Source organism: Lissotriton helveticus, chromosome 10 (genome assembly GCF_964261635.1).
Source record: "Lissotriton helveticus chromosome 10, aLisHel1.1, whole genome shotgun sequence".
NCBI lineage: Eukaryota > Metazoa > Chordata > Amphibia > Caudata > Salamandridae > Lissotriton > Lissotriton helveticus.
The window spans coordinates 558,560,249-558,572,351 of record NC_136071.1 but is presented as its reverse complement, the minus strand read 5'-3'; the positions used below and the strand labels follow the sequence as shown (position 1 = coordinate 558,572,351).

The following is a 12,103-nucleotide window of genomic DNA, read 5'->3' as shown; positions in this document are numbered from 1 at the left end:
CAGACTTTAGGACAGGATCAGCCTCCTCAGGGAACTGATCTTACCCCTGATGAAGGAACTGCCCCAGAGGTGGTTGGGCCTAGCCTGACAGAACCTCTGATGTCAGTGGAACCTTCTCAGGTGGGACCCAGTCTGGAGCAGGTAACCTGCCCCTCTCTACCTTGCCTTAGCCAGCCCAGGGCTGCAGAGGACAAGAAGGACAGTGAGACCCAGAGGGCCCCCTGTCAAATAAAGCACCCCCATCAAAAGATTAGGTGCACCAAAACTAGTAGCCCTAGTAAGGTGAAAACTTTAAAAACTCCTGAGGGAGCCCCCTTAAAAACAGTTAGGGACCTCCCACAGATGGATTCTGTTGGGCACAGCCAAACCTGGGACCCAAGGGGCCCAAACCTGAACTGTCCCTCCAGCAAGCCAAACAGAGGGACCCAGCCTCCAGCTTTAGGTAGCCAGAGGTTGACCCTGAGAGCACAGTGCAACTCAGTTAAAGAGAGAAAGGCACACATGGTGGAAGATAATTGGAGGAAGCTAAGCCCTAAATTAGTAGAGCCTCGCTTCAATACTCCATATCCAAACCAGCCTTTAACTTTGCCTAAACACACCCAAGGTAGTGATTCCCTATGGTGGAGACCCTCTAATACCCAAAGGGTGAGGGACTGCTTAGTGGACCATGAGACAGGGGGTACCCATGCTAGTGCAGGTACTTCCTTATATGGCCACTCAGGCAATATAGGCTTACCTGGCCAAGGATAGCCTTATCTCCTTTCGTTTGGGGGGGGGTTATGTAGGAAGGTGGCTACCTGACTATGGTTACCCCAGATTTTTTGCCTGTGTTTAGCTGGTTTTTTGACTTAGTTGACCTGGTTCCCTGCTAATCAGGGCCCCAGGCCATCTGCTCTCTCTGTAAAATGGATTCCATGTACCCTAGGTACATACCAATTGGAAATGGACTCCTTGTCAGCCCCTGTAGAATGCACTATAGGTGCACAGGGCACAGGAGCCACTAAGGCCTACCAGGGGCTGCAGCATATCTTTTGCCACCCCTGGCTGGTTCTTAAATTGACACAACTGGCTGATCACTCAGCTGGGGTAAGGTGGTGTACACACCCCTTGCTTAGATATAGTATACCTATGTCTAAACCTATATCTGGACACATGTAAACCTGTGAGCCACTCCTATAGAAAGGCCTCATCAATCCTGGAGGCTGAGTGCGTGGTTTTATGTGAGATGGAGCTCTAGCATGAGCTGAGCCTGTCTGCAGCCGTCGGGAACAAATCCCTAAGCTGTTTCAGGATAATGCCAGACCATATACTATTAAGTGCCTTATAATCCTCGCGGTTATTTAGCAACTCTGGTTTGGCTTTATCAAAACATGTCGTGTAAGGTGTCATACGCTTTGGAATACCATCCCCTCGCCAGTTCTGGCGACGGGGATGGCATTCCACCCCTCTAGAGGGGTAAGACATGTTACTTCACTTTAATGCGGTTGATTTCTCCAAAGGCCTTAAGATCCACAAAATGGATGCCTCTGCCACAGACAAATGTCTGGACCCCCGGAGCTGACCGAAACCCAGTCAAGGGGGTCCTGGACAAAGGGTTTCCTGTCACAGGAGGGTGTCACCGCCCTCCAGACAGGAGATAGTGTATTGTAGCAGGGAGGTTTGAAAGAAACCAGACACTGCCTGGGGCGCACAAGGCTGCCCCTTGCATAATCCGGCCAAACCGGTTCTGGGGCACTCCAGCCCTCGTGCCAGGGCGGCCTGGATCAAAGGAAGGGGGTGTATCCACCCACTTCCTGGGTCCCACCCATAGGAGGGGACCTAGCAGGTAATCACGCCCACCAGATTCGAATAAGAGTGGGAGCAGTGCCAATGCACATCAGATTTCCTGGAAGAAACATTTGAAACGATATTCTGGACCCTTCGCCCTCCATCTCAACGTGGAAGCCCGAAGAATCTCCCTTGTGGTCAAGGAGTGACCACCCTGCAGCAGCAGGCACCATCCAGCCCTCGACGTCTACTTGGTTGCAGTTCCCGCCGGAACTCGAGCGACTGAGATCGACGAGATCAAGCCTGCCCAGCTTCTAACAGCCCGATCCATAGTCCCTGCAAAGCTGAGACCCGTGGAGGCGACCGGAAGCGTGGGGCACGCCATCTTGAAGTGACCACGAGACGCTGACCGTGCAGCCCACGAGTGACCCTCGAAGCTGTACACCGGGGTTTGAGAAGCCCCCACCCTGAGCTACTCCTGAGCCGAAGTTCAGCCCTCCACACTCGACGAGTGCTGCGTGGGGCCCTTTGGCACGATTTGGCTCAACGCGTTGGCCCGGTCACTTGCCAGCTGGCTTGTGGTCCCTGTGCCGACGAACTACAAAAGAAGACTCGTGATTCTGGTTGCTCCAGATCCACACCAGCTCCCCTGAAAGGGAGCCCCGACTCTGACCTTCCTGGTCCGAGTGAGACGCCATCTTCCAAGCCCGCGTGGATTGCTCTTACCAAGGCTTGTTTGCTCCAAACCGGAAGCCGACTGCACCGACGGTGAGAGCCTGCGTGGGACAGATCGTGACCTGCTCCTGGACGTCGCAGATGCCCCAGAGCCCACGTGACAGCGAAGAGAAGCGCCTCGACGACCACCTGATTGCGCCCGACATTGCCTGGTTCCGTCCTGGTTCCACCCTGGTCACTGCTGAGTGACCCAGACTCTGTCCCCTCTGCTTTCAGGTACTCTACAACTTGAGTCCACCCTTGGACTCCACCGGACACTTCGTCTTCACCCTGCCTGCAGCCCTTTCAGCTTCAAGCACCAAGAGCCTGCGTGTCAAAACCCGACGCCACTTCGACCCTGTGCACCCACTTCCTGTGGGTGAGGTAACTTTGCTCCGCCGGTGTTCCCACACTGGTGCACACCTCTAGGGTCTGTGTGTTAAGTTTTGTTCCTCTAGGTTCAGCGGAAGTGTCCTTAAACTTTAACTATTTGACTTTTACGCACCATTGGTTAACATTGGTGCATGCGTGCGCTTTCCGCACATCTCCCGAATCCCGAGGGCCATTCCCGACTTCAGCATTGCTTGTCCTGACTGCTCCCAGCGATTCCCTAGGCCCTAGGCCTAACCACTGCTCGAGTGGCATCTCTTATACCACTTGTTTAGTATATGGTTTGAGTGGCCCCCTGCCCTCATCCATAATTGTGCAACTTTGTATGTTTAAACAGTGCTTTTGATTTAACGCTTGTGCCCCTTTATTCATAAAGAATACTGGGGATTGTTTTAGTAATAAACACATATATTTTTATAATATATACTTGTGTGGTGTCCTTTCATTTGGTATTACAGGATTGTATGTGGTAAAACAGCTCGCTTAACACGACCTCTTAAGTTAAGCCTTTAGGCTGCTTAGTCCATGCTACCCCTAGGATAGCTTGTCTAATAAGGTTGACTTACAACCAGACACCATAAGGGGATTGTTTGGTCAGGTAGTAGGTGGTTCCAGAATTGGAAACATCCCCTACCAGGCCAACTTCTCACAGCGCCCTTCTTCCCTTTTCTGAGGCAGGGCGGCTTTCAGGCCCTTCAGGGCAGGGCGAACACTCTTCCTATTCCTTCCAGGTGAGACTCCAGATCATGTCCAATTCAGTCTCATACACTGTCTGTCCAGCAGACACCATCTCTTGTTGCACAACATTCCTCTGTGGAGCAACCCCTTCCTTGGTCAAAAAGAGCTTGGAACTGGAACAGTAAGACGGATAGCAACTCCTACTTTGATACAGATTAAGCATACCAGGGATGTGTATTCCCTGTCATCCCTTTCAGAACTTATGTGCAACAGTTCTTGTTTCATGTGTTCTTCTCCAGGCAGCCTTCCAGACTTTCCATAGAGTAATTCCCCTCACAAAAGGGTTGTATCCAAGGTGAAGCATGCACAGCAGAGGACTAAAGATGAAGAGGTGAGGGAATTTTGTAACTGGCTATCAACAGCCGCAATTAGCAGTGATTAGGGAGAGAAACAAGTCTGGCCTCACCTAAAGGTCCCTTCACCCTCTTAACAGAAAATGTCGTCCCAGACTTCACCTCCTGTCTAACCATTGAGAGCACACCTTACGTGCCCCTTCGAGGCCAGGCCATTTCACATGGACTAAGGAGAGGCAGAGGCCTTCGAGCTTGCACTGGGATAAAAATAGGCTGGGCCAAAATCAACAAGCATTGGCATAGCCAATAGGTCTCGCCTTTGGGGCCTTATAAGTGTTGCATTTCTCAAAGGAAAAAACATAAATCCCGGAACGCTAACCAAAGTAACGTTGCCATGAATGCCTGGAGTCTTGCTATACCAAATATGAGTGAGTTTGCTATGGAATGCAATCAGCGCAATTAATTATGGAATATTAGCTCAGAACACAAAACGGGGGCAGAATCACGGTTTATGGTGCACTGTCAGTTTGATGACAGATATCAAAATGAGGACGATAGCATTAAACTATGCATTTTCTATTCCTAAATTAAGTAAGGAATCTATTGGTGCAAGCTAGATCTCCCTTGCCCTTACAGGCTTGCAATTTGAACACTCTGTACATATTTATCAGCTGCAGAGAAACAGTAGTTGTCACCAGTAGGGTTTGGTGTGTCCCGTGATATAGGGTGCGTGTGCCTTGAAGCTATGTTCACAAAAATAAAATGCAAACCGTGGAAGGGCAACTAAAATGACAAACTGGGCCCCAGCTGTGCTAGTAATGAACAGACTCCTTTCCTTGGTGCGACTACTCGAAACTCAGAACCAGAAGGAACGTAATTGTGATAAAACTGAAATAGATAATGTGGTCGGGCAAACCACCCCATAACTACAAGAAAAGAAAATGCTTTTAAAAAGAATTCTGTGTTAGCAGTAAACAGCAGCACTAGATAGCAGCCAGAATGAATCATCCATTCACAGGTGGGGAGGTCCACCGGATTAAGTAGTCTGTGAGCTAGGGCAGGTGGGGTTAGGAAAAAAATACAAACCACGTGAGAGAAACTACAAAACAAACGGCCACGAGCAGGGAACTCCCTCATTGACGTGTTTACTCCGAAATCCAAACCAGAAATAAACGTGAGAAAATAAAACCAATTAAAAAAGCTTCTTTTAATCATAATGATAAATTAAAAGAAGTAATTACAAAAAGGAAAGAGGTTGAGTCGGGTACCCCTTAACTTCAAAGAGTAAAATCTACCAAATACACTGTGGTTTTATACAGCTGCGCACCTCCGATGCTTATTGGAGTGGTCTAAAGCAGAGCTGGAAAGACATGGATACTTTCTTCACCACACGTGAGCTGGGTTCCAAGAACAAGAATGTTCTAGAGATTTCCAGGGTCACCACTGTGTCCTTAAGCCAGACATAAAACCAGCTCTGCTACACAAACTTTAAATCCCTGTGAACAAATCCTTCTCAAAAAGTTTCAGACAAAAATTTACCTAATTTACAGGAACTATAAATTGCTCAAGGAAAAGGGTACAAAAAGCAAGCAGTACTAAGCTAAGTGGGAGGAAGAAATGGGTGCGAATGTCACAGAGGACCAATGGACTATAATAATGAGGGCCGAAAAAAGGTATTTCATGCATGTGCTCAAGGCTTGGAGTCTTGCATCAAAATCCTGTATAGGAGACATCTTACATCCACTCACTTACTCACATGCAATGGATAAAACTACGTCAAATAGATGTTGGAGGGGCAGTGCAAAGAAAGTGGAGGCAACACACATCTTGTGGGCCTATGAGAAGCTCAGACTTCTGGAGCGACTGCAGATTCCTCACCTGTGATCCCACACAGGGCTAGGTGCACACATATGAGTGTGTGTCTTACTCCTTTTCCATGCCCTCGGATGCAGAGCACGAACAACTGCAGTACTAATGTGCTGAATAAGAGTATAGCTGCCAAGATCGCTTATGTGACATTTTCATGATTTAAGTATTATGAGGGACATTTCAACGACTACACGTGACACTTTCTCGCGAGCAAAATCATGAAATGAAAACAAGGGAAACATCAGAAATCACACTCATTACAACAACGAGAAATGCTAATAACTTGGAGCCGCAATAAGAACAAGCGCGCGCCTCGCTTGGCAGGAAGGGAGGGGGCCTGCGTGATTCCCTTGAGGGAGCGTGCAGCAAGGCGACCATATGGCACCACCATATGGCGCCGCGCACTCCCGCAAGAAAATCGCTAGGCCTGCATGCGTTGCTATTGCAAGCAATGCAACGCATGCACGTTTTTGCCCCCAAAGCTGTGCTGATGGCATTAGGTCTCAATCCTATGCAGCGCATGTGCGCTGCGTAGGCGAGACCTAAAAACGAGGATACTAGATACTTGCAGCTGGGCACTCTAGGCAGACGAACTGACTTTACAGCTTGCAGGGGCATTCTCAGCCCAACACCAGATAACGTGGGTAACGCAACATAATTAAAGGAAAGTCAAATAGACTCTTCTGATGCAAGATAACTAAATATCCGAAAATGTATCTACTTTAATGAGAATAGGACCTCAAAAGTGACTTTGTCTTCATTAAAAACTTTTATGGACTCGATTGACAGCTAACATGATTGTGTCTACTCAGATTAAGTGTGGTTATTTTTAAAAAGATGTATTTCATACATTTTCATTTTAGACTAACTGGTTGAGTAATATTGTTTTAGACCTGCTTATAGATACCATGTGTTTTCAGACAAGCAGATTGTACATATATATGTAGCTGCAGATGTCCGGTGTATGTTGCTGATCTTTTTCACTTGCAGAATGGGTTTTACTTTAAAATTACAGATGCAAATCTTGTCGCTGTTTTATTTCTATTCCAGAGTTTACTTGCTATTTTGAGAATTCAGTTAGAATTTTCTATTGGTAAGCACTTTGTAAGCTGCCCAATTTACATCTTGCTGAAATCAAAATGTAGTCTGATTTATATAAAGCTGTCTGCAGTGACCCCAGATTTTCTTAACTATTTTACTTACTAATTACTAGACAACACTAGCATGCAAAAAAATAAATGCTGTTTTGACCTGGATAGCATTTGTGAACAAAAAAGTCTTAAGCATGAGCTGTCGGATTTTAGTTTTTCGTTTTTGGGTGTGGGTCAGACACTTAGGGCCTGATTACGAGTTTTGGTCCTATTATCACAACTGGTAAACGATACCTTGGGGACCTTTATTTATTACGTGTGATGAATAACACCTATTATGAGTTATTGGGGAATAACATGTGGAATTTGGTGTTTAACACAGCAAAAATCCACATGATAAGGGAAATACATTGTGCTATTCCAGGTTTGACCTTCCGAAATTTATTGAAGGTTGAGTTATTAAACACATCCAATAATTATTAGATGTGTTAAATAACTCAACCTTCGATACATTTCTTCGAACTTTCAAACTTGTAATTCCCACCCATGCATAATTGGGTTTACGCATGGGTAAGAATTAACGGACCCTCTCGTAACTGGACCCTTGGAGTAATGTAGATTTCTTCTTAAATAGGGTGTCTTCTTCCACTTTGCAAGAAAGTCAGCCTGCTAAAAACCTTTACAGGAAAATAGCCCTGAACATTCTTATTACTGTAATCGATGTATGTGTCCATTGAGCTACTACTGAAAATGAGAACCTTTATTTGTAGGTGTTGAAATGGTCCCCTACATGGTAAATGCATGTGTACCACTGCCTAAATACCAGACTGCATGTGAAACTGGTATCTTGACTTTTTCTGAGGTCTTTTAACCACTCTAATTTAGAGTGTGTGCAGAGGCCTACACCTGTCCAAGGTAACACAAGGCCCAGAACCTGTTCTGTGACCGCGAGGGACGCACCCAGTGCCCTCCTAGTTGGCATAGAATTGCTATCCATGTCATGGGTTTGTCACTTAAAGCATTGATAACAGCATACTAAGTTTGCAGATCAGTAGTTATGACCAGCCCTTATTTGGTTGTGAGCACATGTGGTACGAAGACTCCATGTGGAGTGAGAGTTTGTACTTGGGCCGAAGGGATCAATTTTCAATGGCCCCTGGTGTGGCATGGCACTAGATAAGGGTTGGGAAATGTATTGACTGCAGTATTGTGGAAGGAGGATGGGGACCCGGGCGTTACGTAGAGGAAGGATTGTGGCAGGGCTACTCTTAGAAATTCAATGAGATCCTTGTTAGAAATCTCCTGCTGAGAACTTCCATTTATTGATGGCAGTGGTAGGGGTTGAGCCCTAGTTTGTTTCTCAAAGTGAGGAAGCTTCTGGACAGCGTTTTCTGCTTTTTGTCAGTCTCTGGTTAACTGCTTCAGGAATGCTTGCAACAGCCAGGTGCAGAAATCTCGCAATTCATTTTGCCCTTGTTTTGAATTCTTGGAGCCAGCATCATAGTTAACTGCTATAAGAGACATCACTTTGCACGTGGGCTGTTTCTAAGAAGCTGCCAGAAAATGACATTTGAGTCAGCCAACCCAGTCAGCTTCCAAAGCCTTATAAAGTGGATTCGGCATCCCCTGCCTGGAAAATGAGTATACATTTAAAACACAAGATCTTCTTGACAAAGAAAGTGGTGCATGGCAGAGTACTCTAAGGACAGCCTAGTCCCTAGAGGCCTACCTGTCTGCTAAAAGAGGAAGTAGAGTGTTTGGCCCTGCAAAAGGGAAGAGACTATCCAAGGTGAGAAGCCAAGCATGTTCCTAGCATGAGGAACACCCAGATGAAACTCACTGCCAGTAGGAGCAAAGTCGGGAGTCCCGTGTCGTGTAGTGTCTCGCAGTCGCCATGAGCTGATCCTGTTGCAAAATGCACCACGATATCAAAGTAAGATGCGACATTGTCTCATCCAGCCCCATGGCATGTGCCTGAAAGGCTGGTGCTGCTCCCCCCCAGTGTCAAAAGTACTGCAAAAAGCTTTACTAGCCAAATGGGGGATAATTTAACACAGGAAATACTTTGGTGCTCGCCAATTAACGTGCGGTAAACAAAACATAATGGATCAGTATTAGCGGTGCTACAGGTGAGGGGAAACGCCAAAACCCTCCGTTATGAGACCAAAAGGTCGGACCTTTACTGAGACCAGTTCCTGTGCACACGCATACAAGTCACATGAAAGTTCAAAATACTTTTGGCTTGACACGGTTAATTGTCTCTGTGGGTTGACTGTTGAGTTTTGAGCTCTTGTCCCGCAATTCCCCGTTACCTTGAGTCATGTGTGGAAAGAGTGACCTTGACCTAGTTTCCTGAGCCATTGGAGGAGGTATGATAGGATACCAGTGGCAAACAACTGCAACCACCATGTTTGTGCCCGAGTGGCCTCTGTCTGCCCTGTGGCCCCTCTAGTGGGTTTTCATGTTTTCTTTAGCGTGTATTCGTTATACTTTGGAGATGGCCATCTCTGTTTTTTGTGGTGCAAAAACAAAATATGAAAAACTAGAAATGATATGGGCCTTAGTTGTGAGAATCAACACATTTTACTTGTGGGGAATGTTCATTTTATAGGAATATAATTGAATGAGTAACTCGAAAGTAACATGTATTTTTATGTGTTTTAGGCAATGGAAAAGTACTTCCAGCCAACGCTAACTCAGCCGGAACTCCGAGGTGGAGTGAAAGACAGCCTTCCTCCTCAGAAGATAGACCTAAAACTGACTCAAGTGCAAAATCCTAGAGGCATTGCTTTGTCGTGGAATTGTGCAGAGGTTGATCTTAGATGCTGTCCTGCTCATAGCTATTGCTTGTATGTGCAGCAGGAGGATTTAAAATGCAACAGGTCAGAGTGGAAGTGGAAAAAAATAGGAGAGATAAAGGCGTTACCTCTACCAATGGCTTGCACTTTATCACATTTTGTTGGAGGGAGCAGGTATTATTTTACGCTACGAGCAAAGGATATTTATGAACGTTACGGACCATTTTCTGACATACAGACAACATTACTGCCGTTGGAAATGTCTCATGATATCACTGTTGCAAAAACACCTGGTCACACATAGCCTAAACAATTTAATAGCTATGAATTTATCTGTACTTGTACAGTAGTAAGTTCCACTCATATTGAGTTCTGATACTTTTCCAGATGTACTTTAAGAAATGTTTTGAAACGCTCTAGAGTTTTTTATACGTACAGAGCAGTAAAGAACAACTCTGTTGTGTTCCTTACGGCTATATAAACACTTTGTATATAATGGGTTGAAACTGTTTTGATTTCCTAAGCAAGAATACTAATTTTGTTTCTAAGGAAACATCTCGCTCATTTGAGTAAACCATTTCTTAGTGTCATTTCCCAGCACTTTTATCTGTAACTTAATTTCCACCAGTTCAGGCAAAAAAGTGTCATGTTTAATTGACAGTATTGTTGTATTCTTGTTACAGTATTGATGTATTACCTTTTTGAACAGCGCTTTAGGTTCAAAGTATGTATGTAGGTACTACATAAAATAATGTATTGTTTTATTCTCCATCCCAGTCCGAGTCATTTTCAGTACTAAGTTCAGAACAACCTTGAAAGCCTTTCCTTGAAGTACCCCATGTGTGGTCACAAACCAAAGATGGTTTTTGCTTGTTTTGTTATCTGTTAGCCAGTTTAAGCAAGCACTATATGCTTAAAAGGTTTGCATTATTTAAGCTTCCCTTGAGACAATACTATAAAGCTTGAAGACCTGATGCAAAGCCATATGTTGATGTTTAAGTTGGCAGTATGCAGCACCTCTCTAAATTACTGCTTCTTAGACACACCAGATGAGAGAATATATATATCAATAACTTTCACATTATGTAGCAGTGCTGTTTCAGATTATGTATAAAATGCACTGTACATATCTCTACTCGAGATCTGTCTGCGGTGTACATCAATGGGAATCTCGGTCGCAGAGATTTATTCAAAGTAAAGTGTTATGAGTCTTGCACAAGCGTTCTCATCTGATTAGTGCATGCATTGACTGTTTGAGAGCAGGTGTCATATTTTTGCATTACTTCAACTACCTTAATAAGGATAATTGCTTATCCTTAACTAATGATCACATGGTGTTTCCACTAGTGCCTAGTATCTGTGTTTTATACATTTAGGGTCCTATCCAAAAATATGTTGTCTATTTAATTGTTTTGTCTATTCACATTACACCACTTCACTCAAACTGCCCATAATGATTTGGTTCATATGTAATTTGCAATGTTTGTCTGATGCGTTTGATCGTAACTTGCTGTAGGCTGGTTAAAGAATGATTTTCAAATAATTCTTCCATCACATCTTCCCACCGCCTAATTCGTACCACCAGTTCTTAATCTAGAGAGGCAGTCTGTTTTATTTTTTTCTCCTACATAATATTAAAACGTTCATACAAGCTTTGTTTTTTATAAGCCCATTGGCTTAATTTTCTGGTACTGAATGCAAACTGAATAGGAAAACAATTTGGCAAATATGTTTAGGGTAGTTTTTTGGGGGGATTTGTTTTAACAAAATAGGTTTGATTTCATAATGAGATATGTGGTGTTCTAGAAACATGTTTTTTCATGTGTGACTTATTCTGTGAATTATATATTTCTCTCTTGCCTAGTTCAACTCTGTTTACTTTTATTTTAAATGTATTTTTCAGCTTAGTGCCCAATAGTTTGTGGAATCAATAAAACAATATAGGTATCAAAAACATTCGCATTTTTTTACGGTTGGACTTTGTTTGAATGTTGTATTACATTGTTCCCCAGATTCATAAGAGTTGAATTGATAGACAAGGCAAAGTACTTCATGTTTATGCATTTTTAAAGGTCTCAATTATTATTTTTTGACCGGTCTTCATCTCCCCCTATTTAAAAAAAGTGTTTTCATCAAATTTCTTCAAAATACACTTCTAAAACTGCAATGCCACTGAAGGTGTTCACTAGACATTCATTATATTGATGCTTTGTCCTGGTATGCGATTACAGAATTTATATATATGTATATGTGTGTGTGTATATGTATGTATGAGTGTATGTATATATATATATATATATATATATAAAGAGCCTAACATCGACTTACTGACAAGTAGACTTTATTCGTCATGAAATGCATAGAGAAATGCACTCTTTAAATCCTAACGCGTTTCAACTTTCTAGCCTTGCTCACAGGTGAGTGCAATTGTTCTGTGTAGTCC

At 44.0% G+C, this 12,103-nt stretch overlaps 1 protein-coding gene across 1 annotated transcript in view; it reads left to right on the top strand.

Moving 5' to 3' along the window:
* Positions 1–11,614, top strand: part of ATF7IP2 (activating transcription factor 7 interacting protein 2) — a 334,949-nt gene extending 323,335 nt beyond the window's left edge. The window contains exon 11 of the mRNA XM_078663103.1: positions 9,527–11,614. Coding sequence (XP_078519229.1) covers positions 9,527–9,964 — 438 coding nt within the window. The 3' untranslated portion in view covers positions 9,965–11,614. The remainder of the gene's footprint in view (positions 1–9,526) is intronic.
* The last annotated feature ends 489 nt before the right edge of the window (positions 11,615–12,103 follow it).